This window comes from Catharus ustulatus, chromosome 15, assembly GCF_009819885.2.
Source record: "Catharus ustulatus isolate bCatUst1 chromosome 15, bCatUst1.pri.v2, whole genome shotgun sequence".
NCBI classification, from domain to species: Eukaryota; Metazoa; Chordata; class Aves; order Passeriformes; family Turdidae; genus Catharus; species Catharus ustulatus.
In genome coordinates, this window is record NC_046235.1 from 11,763,975 (window position 1) to 11,785,645 (window position 21,671).

The window sequence follows — 21,671 nt, forward strand, 5'->3', positions numbered from 1 at the left end:
CACGAAGTTCTAAACAATTTGGTAACTTTATACTGATTGATTCTATGAAAGTCTTCACTGCTTAGTGGGAATTCATTTGGGGAAGTGAAAAGTCTATTTTCTGTCCTGGTTTGTTGGGATATCAGAATTCAGGACATGAATTCTGTTCCTGTCTGTATATTGGTTTTGCGAATTACGGAGCACGTATTTTGTCTTACCACTGAAATTATGAAAAGAAAACCACCCAGACCAATAGAAAATTACTGCTGTAAATGACTACTGCATAGTATTGCCACAGCTGTAATCATATTGCCATGATCCTGGATTTTTTAAATTTGGTTTCAGGGATATAATTTCCCTTTATTTCTTAATCACAGCTGACCTGTTTCATGGTCTGTTTTGTCTGAGCTGTTACTGCATCATCCCTTGTAGATACTAAAGTGTTTAATTATTGCTAATGTTCACAAAATGTCTGACTGTTTAAGATAAACACTCCAAACAGCTCCTTTCCTCTGTACTTCAACATAATGTGTTTTGTCTGGGTGTGTACAGCAGGATTTCCCTAACCATTGCTGTTTAGTCTCTAAATTTTTCAATATTGTGGTTTGCTACTATATCAGTTCTCTTTTAGTTCGATTCTTGTACTGCTGCAGATAAATGTTGCTCTGTTTTCAGACCCATATGATTCTTGCTCTGTCTACAGGGAACTACATTTAAATAACAACCTGTTACGAGTTTTACCTTTTGAGCTGGGAAAACTGTTCCAGTTACAGACTTTGGGTCTGAAAGGTATTGCTGTTTTTTTCTTGGTCTCTGTGCTTGTATAGTGATACTGCTGCTGAGCTGTAATGGCTGTAGTCTGCTGGTTCATAAAATGCTACTGATTAGCAATCCCAGATGTAGCTGCTCACTCCACATTTATAAAACTGTTGCTTAGGGATTATTTAGAAAAATAACAGGTTTGGGAGAGCAGTGCCCATAGAAAGAGGTTTGCTTTTCTTTTTGCAGAGTGCGCAGAAGCTTTCTGTTGCTTGCATGGGGGTGGAATGCAGTGCTGCTTTAACTAAGAAATAGTCTGTGGTTAACTGTGGTACATCTCCAGCCAGAAAGGGAACATCCTTTGTACAGCTGCAGGGTTCTTATGCAAGCAGCAATTTAAGTCTTTTCCCATTTTTCCCCTCTGAACTTTATGGATTCTAGCTATAAAATTGCTGACCTTGAGGAATTTTGAATCACAAAATCAGAAGCACTGAGAGATAGAATACCTCTAAGCATTGTTAAGTCTCAAATGTCTGTTTATCTCCCCCTTAAAACTGGGCACTTGCAGTGTGTGTTGTCCATGACAACTTCGGCAATCTGCTTACGTTTGGCAGATGGCAGAGTCTCTGCTGAGATCTGACTGTCAGATCAGCTGCTGGTGGATGTTTCACACTGAGCAGAGGTGCCTCCTGTGTTTGTGCTCATCAGCTCTGCCTGTTGTATCACACAAGTTCTTCCCTGCTCTTAGTCCAAGGATCACCTCTGGATGCTCAGTCCCACAGCAGAATAAGCAGGGAGTGTTGCTAAACTTCAACAGGGCTGTCCACACATGTTTTGTGGGATTGGAGACCTGAGATCTGAAACCCCAGAGAAGTTCATAGTAGATCTTGTCTCCAAGATGTCAGCTTTCAACACTGATATACAAGTCTGCAGTAGTTCTGTATATTTTATTCAATATTCCTGTGAATTGGTTTGTAGGAAACCCACTTACACAGGATATTCTGAACCTGTATCAGGAACCAGATGGGACACGACGGCTACTGAACTATTTGCTTGATAATTTGGCAGGTACTGCAAAAAGAAGTAAGTGATCATTCTTAAAACATTTATTTCTGCTGTGTAAAATAAATGTGATTATCACTTGTTGTATCTCTATTTTAAAATGTTCCCATAGTTTCGACAGAACAGCCACCTCCAAGATCCTGGATTATGTTGCAAGAACCAGACCGTACAAGACCAACAGGTAATGTAACGCTTCAAGGATTTCTCATTTCTTCTGTTTTCCTTTTAATAAAAGCTGTTGATCTTTACTGGAAAAGAAGTTAATGCTCAAATTAACCAATCATCTCCGCAGTGCTGACCAGCCAGCTGAAGTCTATCCCAATTGGAACACCTGTTCCAGATTTACCCATCTTTTACTCTAAAGTAATTTATTTTTAATTAGTGTCCCCCTCACAGGATTTGAAACTGTTGTCCATAATTAGTTAAATGGCAGAATTACAATAGGCTTAATTTAACATTGGCTGAAGAATGAAAAAATGGAAACATTTGAGCATGATTTCCAAAAAATGTAGAATTGTTTTATGTAACCAGGGTATCATCCTTGATGCAGCATTTTTCTTGCTGCTGAGGATTCAGGACATGTTTAATTATTTGCTTTTTTTTTTTCATGCATAAAAATTGTTTAAAATAGTCTTTTCTATTTACCTGCACACCAAAAATCTTAGTGTATTTCCCAATGATTGCAGTGCCTTCTCCCATTATTAAGGAGATTGCTTCAAAGATCATGATGTTAATGCAGCTTCTGTTTTGCTGTCACCTGTTTGTTTTCAAAATGCTAGACTTTGATGCCAGTCAGCCCAAGATTCTTTTCTTCAACTCTCTGTATCTTCAAACAATGGTCTTGTTTCTTTTTTTCTACATTTGAGAGGCGTGTCCAAGTATCTCATTGTTGTATGACAAATTCTTTCAGTGCTTTTTAAAAACAAACAAACCTAAAAACCCAACAAAACAGCCCCCCAAATCCATGCTGCTGAATTACCTGTCAAGTTGCCCCAGCTTTTCTCATTATTACTCCTGTTTCAAATTAATACAGAGTAGATATTTCTTGTCCTATGCCTGAATGGCTTTTTGAAGTGGAAATATTTGAGGGGTTAATTTGTCTACACGTTTTCTTTGTGTGAAACGATCCTGCCTGTGGATCAGTTACAGTTTGTGGTAGCAATAATTAAGGTTGATTTTAAAGAATCTCATCATATACCTGCAGACCTTTGTGTAGCTGGCAAATTCAAGTGTTCAAATACACTTACTTTATTTTGGGTTTTTTCACAGTACAGCGACACTTATCATTTTTCTGCTCTTCACAGTGTTAACCATATAAAAGGGGGGTGTTTGTTTCCTAATTAAATGCTAGAAGACAGCTGCTGTAAGTCCAAACATGTAATTTGTCTTCCTGGAAGAACTAACAATTTTTTTAGCACAGATACACATGCTGTGTTTTGGTTGAAACAAATGAAGTGTGAATTGATAAATTCCCAGAAGACAAAAGTCAAGACCATAATTGTATTTTTTTTTTTTAATCTATCAGTGTGTAAGTAAAATTATTGTTCTGCAGCCTTGTTCTCTGTCATGTGTTACAACGTCCTCTGTGACAAATATGCCACCCGGCAGCTGTATGGCTATTGTCCATCCTGGGCCTTGAACTGGGAATACAGAAAAAAAGCCATTATGCAGGAAATACTGAGCTGCAATGCTGACATCATAAGTCTGCAGGTAAAACACCCACACCATTATTTCTTTTCCTTTTCTATTCCCATGTGCTGGTTTCTTCACATTAAGTGTATTTATAGTAAATGGTCTGTTTTCAAAACCTTCTGCAAACAAAAGAAAAAAAAGTGATGTTTAGAACATTATTTGTTGCTTACATCAAAAGAAAGCTCTCTGCCCCCGCAGTTAGAGTGGGAACCAGCAGCCCCTGATCAAAGCAATGTTCATGGGGGTGTCTTTGTGCCTGTGTGTATGTGGGGCTGTAATTGACACATTTTCAAGTAAGAGGCTTGAGATAATCATAACTCCAGGGATTACAGAAATTCATTTATATTTTCTTAAAATAGGGATATTGCTCTTGAATTTGCATTCTCTGATGTTCTTAATTCTTAGAATTTTTTTTCCCCTTAAATCTCATTTGAAAGTGATTTACACTTCTGAAGAGTCTAAATAATGTCTTCTATATTTTGCTAATAGTATGTTCATGCTGTGCTGCCTTAACTTTACAGGAGGTTGAAACGGAGCAGTACTACAGTTTTTTCCTGGTAGAATTGAAAGAACGTGGCTATAATGGATTCTTCAGTCCAAAATCTAGAGCTAGGACAATGTCAGAACAGGAAAGAAAACATGTTGATGGTTGTGCAATATTTTTCAAAACAGAAAAGTAAGTGATGTGGTTTGCTAAGCCTTCTTTGGTCTCTTGCTGTCTTTTACTTAATTTCTCAGGTTGGTCTATAGTTCAAACAGCTGGGCTTCAAACTGCCCTTTTGTAGCCAGGCAGGGTTTCATACAGAACATTCCTACCCTTGGAAAGACTGGTTTATATGAGAGATCATTCTGTATGGAACTAGCAATAAAAAATTTAACCTTGAAATCTGGAGTTGAATGAGATTTCATTCTGTTTGAGCAGTGCTGGTTGGGAGTTTGCTAAATTATCCTTCACTTGTTGAGTGTGGGTGTCCCAACTATTTGGTGGTAATAATAGAAAATGAAGCTTTAATTATAAGGAGAATTACTGATAACATTTCCAACTGTATCTAGCTGCTGAAAAAAATCACCTACAATGTTTTTCTTTCAGATTTACTTTGGTTCAAAAGCATACTGTTGAGTTCAATCAACTAGCAATGGCAAACTCAGAAGGTTCAGAGGCTATGCTGAACAGAGTTATGACAAAAGATAACATTGGAGTTGCTGTTCTGTTAGAACTGCGAAAGGAATTGATAGAAATGTCATGTAAGTCCCATTTCACTTATTTTTTAAATAGATGATATTTTGTAAATGGAAAAAAATTACTCTTGTTATAATAAACAAGAGAAACTAGATTCTGCAGGTGAATTTGGCTTTGCAGATTGTATGTTCAAACAAATTTATTTCCAAAGAGGATTTTGGGGAAAAGTTGTATTGCTTAAATGATGAGGATTTTTTTTTTCCCCCACTTGTCTTTTTAAGGAAAAAAAGATATAAAAACTTGAGTTTGAATGATTTTGTTGTTTGGTTTTGGTTTTTTTTTTATTAAAATTATGTACAAGTATCAAAGAATCAGCTGGTGTTAGTTGTGTGTTTCTGGATTGTGTATCTCCATCACTTTAACTTATTTTCTTTACTGTGATGCTTATACGACCTGTTTGTTCTGCCCTGTCATTCTTAATTTAGGAAATGTAAATTGGCTATGTAAGTATCACAGTGGGAACCTACTCAACCTGTGTTATATTTGTCCAAGTGATATTTTATAAATTCAGATTGTAGCAAACAAGCCTTTTAAGAAACACTTCTAGCAAGAGAGGTAACTTAGAATGTGGATAACTTAGAATTCAGAGCTTGCTGCCTAATAAGATATGAAGAGAGCCTGTTTGCTATCATAGCCTGAGGAAAGCTATGTTTCAGAAAAACATTATTTGCCTGTAATTAGGATTATCCATTACTTATGTTAATTTTCAGTGAATACAAAAACATTGCATGTAACAAGATAGTCTGTTAGTGGTCTTGAATGTGAAATATCATTCCTAATGCTTTAAGTCAACTAAAACACTTGTTAAATGTAAGAGGAGTTATCTGACTCTCTCCATTCACTTGGTATTAACCCTCTTGAAGTCATACTGGTACTTTATTTTTTTGTCCCCTTCATTTTGTTTAAATTTCTGTAATAGCGTTTTCTGTCGCTGACTGATTTTAAATAAATAACTGATTTTAAATTTTAGCTGGAAAGCCACATCTTGGGATGGAAAAGCAGCTAGTTCTTGTAGCTAATGCACATATGCATTGGGACCCAGATTATTCTGATGTGAAGCTGGTTCAGACTATGATGTTCCTGTCCGAGGTAAAGAACATTATTGATAAAGCTTCTCGTAGTCTCAAACCTGGTGTTTCGGGAGAACTTGGAACCATTCCACTTGTACTGTGTGCAGATCTCAATTCTCTACCAGACTCTGGTAAGAGTTCTATTTCTTATTCTTTAGACTGTTTTAAGTGTGTAACAATTTAAAGTTTTTCAATTTCAAGAATGCATTGTTTGATAATATAAGCTCTAGAAGTGCTAAGGGAAGAGCAGGAGGAGAGAGAACTCTCATTCATGAGTGACCTTATTGCCTGTGCTGTAGTAGAACTGTGTCTGGTCTTTCAGAAGCATTTCCACTGTGATTTTGTTCCCTCTTTGTTCCTGTATTTTAAAATGTCTTCCAAGAATAACTGGAAGCATGAGTATTTTGCTGATAATTTGATTTTCTTAATTTTAAATGTGAAAAGATAATTTTTTTCCTTTAAATTTGCCACTATACAATCATGTTCCGTCATGTTTTAGAATTTCTAAAATTCAGTGCATCCCCTTCAGAAGGGAACTTTCCAGAACTCTTTACTAACATGGGACTTTGTTTCTTGACTTGGTAGCAGTTTTCTAAATGCAAGAAAAGAACACATTCAGTGACTGCCACCTTGCTTGCTCAGGTACCCACCCAGCTGAAGTGCTGTACTCAAGAGCATCCTTCCTTCTTACTGTGGGTTGTTCAATATAATCATCTCCATTCCTGGTCCCCTTCCTTCTGGCTTCAACTTGGCAATTCTTAACATCTGTTAGGGTTTTAAGGAGCAGTTACTGCTCAGCAGTAATGAAAATAGGATTTTTTTGATCCCAGGAAGGCCAGTATCACTAGTGTTGATTGCAATGACCAGTTCACATGTCTGGTTGTGTTTTTCGAATAACTTAACCACTTCTTTTACCTTCAGAACTTTAATACAACTATTCTGAAATTGAGGTACAATCATAGTTTCTGTGACACAAATCTAATCAATTTGGCTTTGCAACCTCTTTAAAGTTAACTTCTTCTGAAGTAGTGTTCCAGAAGTTGGCTTTTTTGTAGCCCTTTAGCTGAAGAACATTGAATGGCAGGACCTGAGCATAAAAGCAAGAAGAGGCAGGCAATAGCTAGCACTGATAGAATTTTACTTCTGATTTTTTTTCATCTTCCCCTTCCCAATCTATGCCTTATTAACCTTCTCATTTTTTCTAATCAAACTATGTCTCTTTGTTCCAGGTGACATTTGCTCTTGATACACATTGCCCTGCAGTGTTTTAAAAGAACTACTGTTGATTGTACTGTGTATTGTTAAGGTTTTGGTTATATAAAGCCTAAAGTTGCATGTCTGGCTTCAAGTACCTACACACACTTATTTGCTGAATGTTTGTTAATACCTTCTTGTTTGTAATGTGTCTCCTCAGGTGTTGTTGAGTACTTGAGCACTGGTGGAGTGGAAACGAACCACAAAGATTTTAAGGAACTGAGATACAATGAAAGTCTTACTAACTTCAGCTGTAATGGAAAAAATGGGACAACAAATGGAAGAATTACACATGGTTTCAAGTTGAAGAGTGCCTATGAGAATGGTCTAATGCCTTATACAAATTACACATTTGACTTCAAGGTAAGGACTTGCTTATATTTTGGAAAAGTTTTCCATTAACTAGTGTGATTTGCTTTATGAAGCAGTTATGTAAGTTAATCTGTTCACCAAGTTTATACTGAAAACATAACAAACTAGAATGCCCAACACTTCAGTCTCCTAGAAACCATCTTATTCTTTTTAATAACTTGCAAAAGCTTTACAAGTGTTGGGGTGCTCTTAACTTTACCTGTAAACAGTAAGAATTTGTGTTTTGATACTCCAGGCTAAATGACAGGGGCACTTAAGCTGTCAAGTGCAATAATAGTGAAATAATCCATGTTACTTCTGGAAAAGTCTTAGTTCTCTGTTGCCCAGGGAAAATACAGATTATTTTTTTTCTCTTCAAAGTCAGCAAAATGTGATTTGATGCTCTGTTGGAGATTGGAAATTGAAACTCACAAAAGTATAGCAGAAGTGATAAAGGGTGGCCTTTTCTTTTGTTTTCCTGATCTATATTGAGCATCCCACTGGAGAGAGGAAGAAGAAATCTCCTAAATTGTGATATGCTATAGAGAAGGAATGGGGTATTTCATTACTTGTAACACTGAGCTCACCTCTTGTTTGGAATAATAACTTGAGACAAGAATAAATACTAACAATACTCTTTTTTCTTCCCCTTGTTTTAGGGTATTATTGATTACATCTTCTACTCTAAACCTCAGCTAAACATACTTGGCATTCTTGGACCTTTGGATCATCATTGGTTAATAGAGAACAATATAAGTGGTTGTCCACATCCACTCATCCCTTCTGACCACTTCTCACTTTTTGCACAACTGGAGCTTTTGCTGCCTTTCCTGCCTCCTGTAAATGGAATCCATCTCCCTGGCAGGAGGTAGTCAAATACATTTTAGAGGGCAACCTCAATCTAACTTGTACAATTGTAAAATCTGAATATAGAGGAGTGAGGTATGGCCAACAGGGATTTTTTTTCTTAATAATCTTAATCTTAAATCTTAATTATTTGCTAAAGACATAGTAAAAGCCAGGTGCTATCAACAGACACAATTCTGAGCCCAATATACTTTGTATACTGTTCCACAGTGATTGGTGCTTTTGCACCTTTCTTTAATACATTATAATTAACCTTCCTGTTTCTTTTCTCCAACGTGACATTTTCATGCCTTGAAATAGGGAATTGTTATGCAGTGTATTCTCTTTGCACAGTTATCTGTAGCACTACTTTTTTGAGGCCAGTAGGAACATCCACAGAACATTCTCCGTACTTCACTCCCTCCTTTTTCAGACTTGTTTGTAAAATATAGAATTTGAATTTAGCCTTTATTGATTGTATATGAACAACAGAAAACCTGATTTATGAGATTTTGTACTTAAAAAAAAAAAGAAAAATCAGATTTGGAAAATGATTGTATTGTAAACTAAGGCTAAATTTTTATCTGTTTTCATGTGTTATAAAGGCCAGCGTGTAAAAGAGGTTGTCACAGGTTTTCTCTGCTAATGATTTGCACTGTTAGGGTTTTGTTAGCCCTTTTATACTACTTTTTATGTTCCATTGAGAACGTTGCTTTCAAAATCCGAACCTATAAAATCTTAATATCTTACAGAGATAACAAAATACATTCTATTTCTGATAAAAAAAAAGAGGCATAGAGTTCTCGCAGAGCAGATAAGCTGAGCAGTGAATATAAGTAGACCTGTATGGATTGAAAGTTATTGCTGATGTGTACACACTCAGACATTGTTCTCATCTCTAACTTTTGAAGTAAAATCTAGGGATACTTGTGTACAGCTTCTTCATTTCTGTTTTAAATATTTGTCCTATCTCCACTGTGCCTGCTTAAATTTGTTCTCAACTAGCACTGCCTGTGCATGCAGAGAGATCCTGTGCATCCTCTTTTATTTTTTTAAATAATGTTAACACTTGTGAAAATTTTATGAAGATACTTTTGTATAAGCTGTGGCATCTTTTTTTCCTTTGTGAAGCATTGAATATCACACTTTGGAACATGTTCAGGTTATGGGTACACAGTTTCTAGCTTCTAATGCCCATGCACTGCTTCTTCAGTGTCATTGCACAGTGCCGTTTTCCCACTAAGAGTTACTATCATGTGGATTCTCTTTTGTTTGTGTGTTCCTCAGTTTCTGAAAGTATAATTCCTTGAAGATAAAAACCTAGCCCTACATTTTCTATTAACGAAGCAGTGTAAAATAAATGCATCTTCAATACAGGTCCCAAAGACAATTCTTCAGATCATATTTTAAAGTGACCAAGTCTTATTTTAAAGTGTCAAGCAAGACCGAAGTTATGGTGTACCCTCAGTGCCATTTGTGTCATGAAGCCAAGTATGTAACAGCTTACAAATTTAACTTGTCTATTTGTATCCTAAAAGGGAGAATTCATCATCTCCTTAAACTAATACAACTTGAATAATAAATGTAAAAAAAAAAAAAAAATTAATAATGGAGATAGAGCTTGGTCTTAAACAGCTTTTGTTTCAGCTGCGGGCAGGGAAGCAAAAGGACACTGAGCATTAAAAGAAAACTTTCTAAATATTATGGATTTTTTTTATATATATAAGAGAGTGAATTGGTAATAATGATTCAAAATTTTATTGCAAAGTAGTCAGCACACAAGTGTGCTCAAACCGTTCTGTTTTAAGCTCAAAGTGAAAATTGCAAGCAGTTCGGATTTGTAAAATGTAGATTTTAAAATTTCAATACGAGAAATTTTGATCTTGAATCCTTGTCTGGGACCTGATCTCTTGGGGTTATCTTGTTTTGGTTTTAGTTGTAAAAACACCAAACATGTCCAGTTTATAATCAGTACATTGAAATGCTGGTAGTATTGCTGTAGTAGATTTAATGCGTAGTGTTATTTTTTTTCTGTTTGTTTTTTGGGGTTTTTTTGTAAAGTGTGAATAAAAGGTGTTTTACTCATGTTTCCTTAATGATGTCTTGGTAATGTACATCATGACAATTTCCAGTAATGATGAGCCAATTTAGCTTGTCAGACTAAGCAAACTATTTTTCTTTTCTGATATCTGGATTGTGTAAGGGGTCCAGAAAGCTTTACAGAAGGGGAAGGGAAGCACTTACTCATTTTGTATTTTTTTAGAGGGGGATAATTTACTTTAATAGATGCTGGAGCTTGAGTGCACTTGTTAGATTCTAAAGGTTTGAGCTTTATCCAGTATGTGTTCTCCTCTATTGCTTAGTCTTAAAAGATATTTGAATTTATGACAGCATGTGAAAATATGGCCCCTTGTGCTTTTGGAGACACAACTGTTCCTGCTTAGTCACCTTATGGTCTAAGGGTCCATTTGAATAACCATTTCCTCCAGCTTTTATAGTAGTCCATCAGGTCCTGATTGAAAACCCTTTGAATCCATTGAAGACACTCCTTTGACTTCACTGGGTTTTAACTGGACTGCAGCTGTGACTTGGGGCTGAAGGAAGGAAGGAGAAATGTTTTGAAATTAGGGAGAGACCAGATGGCACCAAAACAGAGCTGAGATAAACTTTGTCAAACAATCTTTCAAAGAAAAGACATTCTTGTGTCAAACAAATCTAACTCAAAAGTCTCAATTTCCAGCTATAACATAGAATAAGGCAATAAACCGTGTCTTCACAAAATCAAAATGTTTGCTTCATAGTTTTTAACATGAAATGGTTATTTGCAATATTTTTATTCGAGGTGGTTTTGGGTGTTGCCATAATGTACCTTCAGTGTTCTTGTTGTAAAAGCACATACAGCAAAAGTCACAGAACATCCTTGGGGTTGAAAGCATTTATTTAGGTAAGACCAGGCTTTTTTCCACTTAAAGTACACTCTGCCATATCTTGTCTAGTTTTATTTACATTTACCAAGAGTTCTGGGTGTCAAAGTGTAAATTGAACTACGCCCTTAACTAAAACAATTGTTTAGAGTACAAGACTAATACCACAAGTTACTGCTTTTAACATAACACAAGTAGGGGGGGAAAGAGCATATAAATTGGTGTGTGCTGTAATTATTTTGTCCTTTTAGCAGCTTTAAATTAAAGGTAAATTTGGCTAGCATTTGACTGAACTGATTTGAAGAAAGTTGTATGCATTTTTGATGTAACTTCAGCAAATCTCTCAAGATTGTTTGGTTTTGTTTTTTTTTTTATAGCAGGCTTAGAAAATAGCTTACACTTTGCTTTTTCAACCACGCAAAACCTGTATGAAAGACAAAATAATTGCAACACCATTGTGGGGGAGGGTGAAAAAGAAAACTAATTACACTGTAAAACTTTGAAAAGCTCAGTTAACCGCTTCAGTAGCAAAGCCTTTCTCATCCAGCCGGACACAGTATTTTTTAGTATGTTAACTGCTATTCTTTTCTTTTGGTTGCATAAATTTGTAACACGTAAGTGTCTTGGTATGTTTAAGTAGTGTCTAAAAATAGAATATCTTAGTCTTTATTCACAGTACTTCTGTATAATGTGTAATGCACTGGACTAACTCTTGTTTACCATTCATGTAACAAAAACCAGCACATTATCTGCACTAAGCTCAAAGAATGTTGCATTTGTCTATAGGCAGCTCTTCAATAAGATAAATGGGAAACTGAATATGGTCTGATGGTAAACAAGGGCTTTTACTGTTCTCTTCAGTGGAACTTTCTTCTTGGTCAAATTTTAACTAGTTAGTATTATATTTATATACAGGGTCTTCTTTTTCTTTACCAATGTATTTTCCTACTCATAGCTGACCAATAAATCCAGTATCTGTTTCAAACCTTCTTGAAGTCTAATTCATATTTTAACTTGATTCATAAAGCTCTTCCTCAAGAGTCACAGCCAAAGTGAGTGAAGTGTGTGAAGGGTATAATGGAAGCATAAGGAACTTAATAATCCCAGAAAGACCTTGCTGTGGTTCCTGCTGCTTTTGAGAGCTGCACACCAGAAATCTGCTCCAGTCAGTTGGGTTTGGATTGCAAAGTGAAGACATGATCAGAAATGCTTCCAGAGCTTGTGGGGAACCCTGTCCAAACCTACTCTGAGCTCAACCCCTTGTTTTCATAGCTGGCCATCCTCTGACCTTCCAGGTCAGTCGTGCTGTGGAGGTTTTGTCTCGCTCCTGTAGACCCTGCTCCTTCCTTCCCCTTACTGCTCCTGAAGCACAAAGTAGACTTGGGGTCTGACAGCAGGAAGGGATTTGAATACTCAGTTTACTATGGGAGGGAAACAAAGTGAAGACTTTTTCAACTTCTTTTTCAGGAAAGAGATTCAGCAAACTGCTGGCATTGGTGTATTTTCATACCCCGTTCTTTCTCTGCAGCTGCCTCTGTCTCAGTGTCACGGTTCAACCTCACCATGTTTGGTGTGATGTTCCCACCACTGGCAGCAGGAAACATCAGACACCTGAGCACAAGTGTGTGTGGAGCACTGAAGCACCCTGGCACCACTGCCCTCCTCAGAGCCCACATTCTGCTTTGCTATGAAATTATCTGCTTTGCTATGAAATTATCTAGTGTTCCCACAAATACCACAGGCCCCAGAATGTTCTTGTTTGTAGGTTTAAAGTGTGCTCTCTTGAAGCACCTGTAAGTTCCCAGCAGTGTGATGGGTCTGTTGCAGGCCTAGCTGTGATTTCTTTTTGGTTTTGTCTCTTGGGTGAGATGTTAATTCCCATCACATTTGCAGGATTGCCACTAGATGGTGCGGGAAACACAGATTTCAGCTGCACACAGCCTGAACCTATTTCAGTGCCTTGCACAAAGAGTGGCTTGTAGAATTATTCTGAAGAATATTTGTAGGAATTCAGGCCCTGGGATTAACCTTTCCTAATGGCAGCAGTTGTTTGGTAACATCCATGTCAATTGATACCAGTTTTATAAATCCAGCTATCAGGATGGGAATGAAAAGGTCCTACTTGGTCCTCAGTGACAAAATCATTCAGTAGTGCCTTCCTTTGTTGCATTAATCTACTTAATGTTATATTTTCAGGTGAGTACAGTTGTTACATGGTTCCAGATTGGAGTTTACAAGCTCCTAGATAGTATCTGTGAGCCTGACATGTAAGTAAGGGAAGAGCTGTTTGGAGGGAAACTGCTAAAATTAACAGGCCTGTGTCCTTGTCAGAGAATGTAGAGAGAAAACAGCATCTCTCCCTCAGAGGCAAAGGATTGAGCTGAGCCTGTGTCCTGTCATCCTCAGCCAGGTCAAAGAAATCTTGTTTTTGCTTAACTTGCAATAAAATAACTGGAGCTATTTTAATAGATTTGACGACACAATCTCTCTGGACAGACTCTGGTTATTGGTCCTTCATACCCCCTGTCTCACTGAAGAACTGAGAGAAAAAAACGTTGAATTTGGGCCTTCTAGAGTGAGAATCTCCCAAATCAAAGCAGTTGACAGTGTGACTTGCCTTATTTACTGGCACTGGTTAAGCAGAGGAGCCTTAAAACCTGTGGAATTGAGGCCAAAATAAAAAAGGTAAGTGGCAAGGACAAGACTACACCAGGTACATGAAGTGACTCTTGGGAGAAGCCACATTTCACTAAAGGTAACACTTCTCTTGCTTTTCATCCTCCCTTCCTAACCCAAAGGCAGTGGCACTAATGGTTTGCTCTAAATGTTCCCTCACTCTGTATGGAAAGCAGTAAATCTAGTTAAGCTATTTATAGGCATCTTTGGTACACTTGAATGTTTTCTTATTCCAAATAAGCCTAGTGTTCTCACAGATTACCAGTTTTTAAAAGGTAAGACAGTACATTTTGGCCAGATCTTCCTAGTGTATCAGTGGACAGTACTGATTTATTAAAAAAATGCTAGGTGTTTATCATTAAAAAGTCACACTACAGAAAATAAAAACATATATACCCTGCTGGGTTTTAGTGAGCACTAAAAGTAGCACATCAGTCATTTGATGAGGCTATGAGGGGTTTTTATGTGTTTGGTTTGTTGTTTTTTTTAGTTTAAGTTTTCTGTGCAGTTTTCTGGTCTCTGTGAACATGCCAGGCTCCAATGGTTTGTGAGAGTGCTTCATGGCCAGAGCAGTGATGGGAACCAAGTCCTTGCCACACTTGTGCACTCACATGCATCATGGGGTGCATGTGCTGCCAGCCATGGAACAGCTGCTGCAGGCTCAGAAGATGAATTACAGGTTACTGTGCAAGGGAAACCAATGGAGATAGTGAATGTTTACCTTGGTTAATACCTCTGAAAACTGAGCTTCAGGGGAAACCTCATCCCACTCTACAGCTCTCTGGAAGGAGGCTGTAGCCAGGTGGGGGTTGGTCTCTTCTCCCAGGTAACCAGCAACAGCACAAGAGGAAATGGTCTGTCAGGAAAAAGTTTAGATTGGATATTAGATTTCCCTAGAAAATTTCTTCATGGAAATGGTTATTAAGCATTGGAACAGGCTTCCCAGAGAAGTGGTGGAGTGGCCACCCCTGGAGGGATTTAAAAGATGGGGACATAGTGGGCTTGCAGTGCTGGATTAAGGGCTGGCCAGTTTTCCAGTGAATAATAACAACTACACCCAATAAAGCTCTACCTGCATTGCCCAGTGAGACAAGATCGAATCAAACATGCTTTCCCTTCAACTGCTCTTTGATTTTCAGTTTCTGACTTAACAAATATATGTATTTTCACATCCTTTGCAGTGTTTTAAGTTGGTGTGTGGGGCAGCTGAAGGTTTTTAGAGCCTTAGCTGCTCTCTGAGGCTGTACCCCTGTGTAAGTGGGGGATGTGCCTGCTAATGCTTGCAAGTAGTAAATTAGGAGTATTTCTGGTGTAAATTTAGGTAATAGACTACAGGAAGGATTGGGATTACCCTGTGTAACATTTTCTTCCTCAGGTGGAATTATTTATCCACGGACCAGTGAGGGAGGAGGGCGGGGGTGAACAAAAGGTAGAAATTTGGGTCTTGGCCCAAAACAGCCAACAGGAAATTTTCCATTGACTCCACTGGCTTTCACTGGGAAAACATAATCAGGAGTACAGAAAAATGAAGTTACCACATGTGCCTGTCTTCCCTGAGTTCTGTCCTAACCCCCTGGAGCCCTGCAGGCACGAGGGCAGTGTCTGACCTGTGGCACCCAACAAAGATTCACATTCCACTGAACTGAGTTTGCATTTTTGCTGAGTCCAGTGCCAAGTGTCTGGTGTGGCTGTACAATTTAATTAAGCTTTCAATGTGATGATGTGAAAACTGCAGTTTCAACTTGTTACATCATCCTCAGGAGTCAGCCAGCCTTTCCCTCACATTTGTCCGTGTATTACTCATGTCCTGTAGGAAATGAATAAAGAGAAAGAACCACCTGGCACTGCAACACATGTTCCTCTTTTACCTCTGTGACTCTGCTTGCTCTGAGAAACCTGTTTCTATTAATTTTTTCTTATGTGTTTGGCTAATCCTATGAATCTGCTCCCCCTAAGCAGGAATGATTCCCATTCTACAGAAAGCAGAAATAATTCCAAAAGCCAGCAACTAGCTGAAGGTCCTGGGTGTCTGGATGGCGGAGCAGGTCATACCTGCAGCCCCCAGCTGGGATTCTGGGGTTGGTTCCCCTCCCTCTTGTCCTGCAGGTGAGAATCTCATCCCATGAGCTGAGGCACTTGAGCAAGGGTAAAGCTGCTCTGCATTCAGGCAGATCAGATGCTCTGAGGAGGGTACAGAGCATGGCCTTGTCCTGCCTGGAGCTCCTCTCCACAGCAGGATGAACAATGTGCCTTCAGTCTGTCAGGTGGGTTGGTTCCCTCCTGTCCCCAGGAAAAGGAATGCCTATGGTGCAGTGCTTTGTTTTCATAGTGATTTAAAAAGGACTGTACTGATGGCCTGGAACACGCTGTACAAGGTTCTATACAAGCAGCGACTTCTTAAATACATCTGCAAAGGTTGTGATCCATAAAGATACATAAATCTGTGTTGTTGAAGTACAGAGCTGAGAGACCTTGGGAGCTCATGTGGGTCAGCATGTGAGTGCTTGTACCAGGAGCAGTAAAATCTATGAGTCTTAACGGGTTTATTGTGGTCCAAACAAAAAACACTTCTTTAAAAAACAAAAACAACAAATGTGTGACAAACTACTGTTAAATGTGGTGCTTCATACTGTTGATGAGAAGGGAAAGAAAGTCTAATAAAGGCTAATTACAGTGTCTGGTTTGATAGCTGGGACCTCACAGCCCTTACAGGTGTCAGAGTCTGACAAAGTGGGACAGCCATATTAGCCATTGCTATTTCTGGAAGAACAGGGAAAAGGGAAACAATTAAAACATTTTGAATTTCCTTTTGAATTTAAATTGCTAGAATTAGTATTAGATGCAATGAAATGTGGTGGGGCAGTTTGGGGAGGGTTTGTTTCTTTGCCAATTTTGGCAGCAAATATGAAAGTGGCTTCAAGCTGACAGAGGGCAGAGTTATATTGGGTATTAGGAAGTTCTTCCCTGTGAGGCCCTGGCAAAGATTCCCAGAGAAGCTGTGGCTGCTCCATCCCTGTAAATATTCAAGGTGAGGCTGGATGGGACTTGGAGAAACCTGATCTAGTGGAAGGTGTCCCTGCCCATGGCAGGGAGTTGGAATAAGATGATCTTTAAGGTCCAAACCATTCTCCCATACTATGAAAATTTTGAATACAATGGGTGTCACAAATTTTGCCAAGCCTAATGGGGTGATGTTTAAATGCTGACATGTTTTCCTTTCTAGCCTGTATCCTTTGCAATGGACTGTAGGAAGGAGGCTTCATCTTTGGGCACAGAATCCAAAGATTTCTGCTGCCTGTCTGAGATCACCAGGTAATTTTCTGTTGCCAGCATTAGCCTCAGCAAGACTTCTCTCAGAATCCTGTTGTTGAAGCCAGTGAGATTTAATGAAGTGAACTGATGTGCTCAGAGCAGCTGCACTGCCCTTGCTGTCACATGCAGTGCCTTGTGCCTGCTGGCCAATTGTGCCAGGAGCACTTTTACATGTCAGAAAAATGTGCAGAGATTATGGATGTTTGTCAGCATATTTCTACTGAAAAATAAAATCTAGGAAAAGGTTATGCTGGGTGCCCCAGCCTCCACTTTCTACCTCCATGGCAAGTCCCACCTTGGAGCACCTGGTGCTGTATCTGCTGACCTGGAGAGTGAGCTCTATTCCAGAATCCTGAGGATTTTGCTCTTCTTTTTCCTTGTTGCAAGACCAAATCTCTTCTGGTCTCTTTGGTGGTGGAAACCATCACTCCCATTATCCCCCCAACACTTCCCCTTAATACCACTGTTAGCTTCTGGATCCAGCTATTTACCCCATATGTTTTTCTGGTTGACAATATTGTACAGTTATGTAATTAATTTGGTTCATTATGCTTAGGAAAGAGTGTCAGGGTGGAGACACAAGCAGCTCATCTGCAGCCTGTTTATTGTGTGGTTCATTCCCTTCTTGAGAAATTGTTGATCTGAATCTTAGAGACAGCAAAGAAAGGAATCTTTCATTTTCTGCAGTTAAAATGTCAAGGGGAGGGTTTTGCTGAGAGCTGGAGCATGGATCAGTTGTCACTTTGGTCTCAAGGACTTCCTAGAGCAGGCAATGCTTTATTATTCCATGGGAAGAGAAGACACTTTGCTATAGATCCTGCTATTTGCTTGTTGCTATAAAAAGACAGGGAAAGGGAGGTGGGGAGGAATCTAAACCCAGCTGGTACCAGCTCAGCCCTTCAGGGAAGCACAATGCTTAATTTCTCTTGTATTTCTTTGACCCAGTTAGCATTGCACAAATGTTCCTGATCACAGGACTGTCTAATCCTCTCTTGAATCCCGCTGAATTTTATCTTGTTGACATCCTGCAGCAATCAATTCCAGGAGCTGACCCTGCACAGCAAGGAGGCTGTGTTGTTTTCTGCCTGTGTGCCCTTGTTCCAGCAAACCAGGCTTGAGCAGAGGCAGCATGGAGGGGCAACACAGAAGGGATGTCACCATCCTTTGAGAGCTGGGGATGCCTCACACCCCAGCACACCTGAAGGAAAGCTGAGCATTGACTGAGCAGCTCAAATGTCACCACAGCCCAGCTGTGCTTTATGTAGCCTTGTAGTGCCTGAAGGAACAGGAGTAGGGATGTTTTGGAGAGCTGGGACTGAAACAGGCTGGGAGCAGCAGCAGAGTCCCAGCTGCAGCCGCTCTGGCCCATCCCTGTCAGCTCTTCTGGGCAGGAGCAGGAACTCACCTGCAATGTTTGTACCCCCAACTCTTCTTACCTGCAGACAGTGACAGTTATTACACACCCATCTGTCCAAACTGGGGTCTGAAGTAGGACCTGGATGCTTCTGGATTCAAACCTGGGCATGATCAGGCCTATGCTTGTATTTGCTTCCCCTGAAAAGCAGTTTTATTTTTACTGTTTTCCACAGCTGGCTCTGAGAGCGAGGACCATGTGCAGGTTCCTTTGCTCTTTCTGCAAATCAACCTCAATCTGAAGCTCCCAGCTCATCCCACTAATGAGGCTGGAATGGCTTGTAGGCTCAGCAAGTCAGGGATGGCCACTGTGCATTTACATAGCCCCCAGCTCAACAGGGCCTGGTGGGAGGCTGGCACTGCGAAACAACCATGAAGGGCATTTGTGAGACAAAGTCACAATTTATTCTGTGCAGTTTTTGATGCTTCTGTAGCATGACCTGAGGGGGAATGTGAAGAACATCTGGAGCAAATTTGGTTTTTCTTGTATAATTGCTTTGGAGCCTGGACAGTTGAGATGTGCCATCCCCCCGTTCTGAAGCTGAGCTAGTGGAGCTCAGCCAGTGCTCATTGAGTGAGTTGGAAAGATATAAAACATAAAATAAGATAATTAATGTTGGAAAAGCCCCCTAAGATCAGTGACCTGTTCAGCACTGCCAAACCCACTGCTAAACCTTGTTCCCAAGTGCCACATCTGCATGTTGTTTGAATACTTCCAGGGACAGTGATTCCACCATTCCCCTTGGCAGCCTGTTCCAGGGCTTGACAAACCATCCAGAAATTTTCCCCCATACCTAATCTAAACCTCTCCTGGCACAACTTGAGGCCATTTCCTCTGGTCCTGCCATTTGTTACGTGGGAGGAGAGACCAACACCCCCCTGGCTATATCCTCCTTGCAGAGAGTTTGAGAGCAGCCCAGCAACACTGGTATAAAACATTTTCTCTCCCACATACTCACCATCCAGGAAAAAATAACAAAACATTCAGCTAAGCACAGCTGACTTGCAAATGTCACATTGTGCTGCCAGATGAGATGTGGCAGTGTCCCTGCTGGCTCCTCTGCTCTCACTGTGCGTGACCACCCGCTCTGCAGAGCAGGGATTTGCTGATCCTCAGGGACAAAGCCACTGCAGGTGTGTGAGGCACAGGCAGATAAAGCCTTGTGGTTTACACACAGCCTTTGCTAAGCCCACAGCAGGCTGCTGGGCTTTCAGCTAGGTTAATTTAAAAGCAAAGACAAGAAACAGTTGATACAATGCTAATACACACAGATAAATAAACTCATAATTTGATTTTCCTCATCAGCTGCTATTAGAAATCTGTGCTTTAAATGCAGCGGAAAATCATTCCCATTACAAGCCCATTCCAAAGCACTTAAAGGCTCCCTTTGATTTAAATGGCATTTGGTCAAACTTTATGTAGCAACAAGCTGGTATTCTAAAAATGCCCAGTCTTTCTACAGCTCTTTGCAACAGTCCTAGGAAGCATTGCCTCCAGGACCATTAATTCCAGGAAGGCTGCAATTACCAGGAACAATATCTCTCTATTTACACAACATGTATTCTGCATCAGCTCTAGCTCTTGTCAAGCAAATTAGATTATACTTGAGAATCCCTGAGCATGGGGAAAGGCCACAAGCCCATGATGTGACACTGCAGGGGTCATCCCTGCTGTCAACTGTGGCCCACATAAGTGATTCCAGCCACAAAAACACACGTGGGCCCTGGTGAGCAAGGCAGAGAGCTGTGCCTGGAACTTCTGGCTCTTCAAACACAAGCAATAAAGCTTTCAGCCATCATTTCAGAGCTCTCTTCTCCCACAGTTACGGCTGCAAATGGAAAATACAAAAACACTTTGCCATTAATCACGTTGCTGATGGTTCAGTCAAGGTTTCATTCAAAGCTAAGGGATTCCTGCTTAGTCACTAAATGCAGTTTAACTTCATTTTCACCATGATAAATGAAGTTAGTCGCCACTTAGGAAGGCTCAAAGTTAATTAAGAAATGTCCTCAATGAGCAATTAGGCCCAAATGCAGGCACTTCAGGGCAGGGGGAAAGCCTGAAGCACCACCCACAGAACCCCAGCTTTCAGCTGAGGCATCCTGGGTTTTGCCCCAGGCTCAGGTCTGATCTCCTTAAAAGGTGGGAGCTTTAAGTTCTCCTTGAAGCTTTAAGAGTTGATTTTTTTCCTGAAATCAAAAATAGCTGCTTTAATCCTAACTTCAGAGTTAAAGACCTTTTCAGAAAATGATTTTGCTAACCTTGCTCATACCCCTCCAGCATCTCCCAGTTTGTGTGCAGCCCTTGGATCTGCTCCTGCTTGTCCCTTGCATTACAATCCCCGGCTGAGAGCCCCCTCCATGATGTGTCCCTGTCTGTAATCACGCTGCACTGGATCATATTTCAGTTTGTTTATCTCTCTTGCTGTCTGTGTGGGCACAGAAAGGCCCCTCCTGGCTGGGTGAGCTCTCAGTGCTGCAGGAGCAGCTCCTGCCCTGCACAGGTCTGATCACCAGAGAGCTCCTGGGGCTGCTTCTTCCTCGCCTGTGCTTTCAGCTGATGGGTGTCTTTGTTGTTTAAAAGACACGAATCTGAGGAAAGACTGGGACAGTTTTCTTTCTGCCTCGCTGTCTCTGGTTTGTAAATTCTGGTGGTGATTTTCTGTGTCCAAATGCATTTACTGTTTCCAGCAGGAAGAGGCTGCATGATCATGCAAGCAAAATTGCCATGTTAGCTCACAGTGTGCTTGTGAGCTGGATGTGAAGTCTGAGACTGAAAGCTGCCAGTGGGATTTGGATACCAATTCCCCATTCAAATTAATCCAAATCCCTTTGGCAGTTCTGATGATCTCAATAAATGAGATTTTTCTGCCGGTGACTTCAAATGCAGAGCCTGCCATGAGATTGGCCATGGAAGCAGCACAGCTTTTATCTCTCTCTGTGACCTAAATTCCTAGATAAGGTTTTCTTTCTTGTCTGGAAGCACTTCTGAACAGGCAGCAAGTTCTGCAGGCTTATCCTGACCAGTGATTCCTCAGGGGCTGTTCTGCAGAGAGGGAAGGAGAGGGAGCATTTTCTGATGGCCTAGGTGTG

At 40.0% G+C, this 21,671-nt stretch overlaps 1 protein-coding gene across 3 annotated transcripts in view; it reads left to right on the forward strand.

Annotated features, from left to right (window-relative positions):
- Positions 1–12,166, forward strand: part of CNOT6 (CCR4-NOT transcription complex subunit 6) — a 32,065-nt gene extending 19,899 nt beyond the window's left edge. For 2 of the 3 annotated variants that reach the window (XM_033072976.1, XM_033072975.1), the window contains 9 exons: positions 683–768; positions 1,717–1,821; positions 1,913–1,981; positions 3,353–3,510; positions 4,014–4,168; positions 4,583–4,737; positions 5,703–5,933; positions 7,217–7,419; positions 8,067–12,166. In XM_033072976.1, the coding sequence (XP_032928867.1) occupies positions 683–768; positions 1,717–1,821; positions 1,913–1,981; positions 3,353–3,510; positions 4,014–4,168; positions 4,583–4,737; positions 5,703–5,933; positions 7,217–7,419; positions 8,067–8,279 (1,375 nt within the window). In that variant the 3' untranslated portion in view covers positions 8,280–12,166. The remainder of the gene's footprint in view (positions 1–682; positions 769–1,716; positions 1,822–1,912; positions 1,982–3,352; positions 3,511–4,013; positions 4,169–4,582; positions 4,738–5,702; positions 5,934–7,216; positions 7,420–8,066) is intronic. The other variant, XM_033072977.1, reaches the window with a different exon arrangement.
- Positions 12,167–21,671: the final 9,505 nt, after the last annotated feature.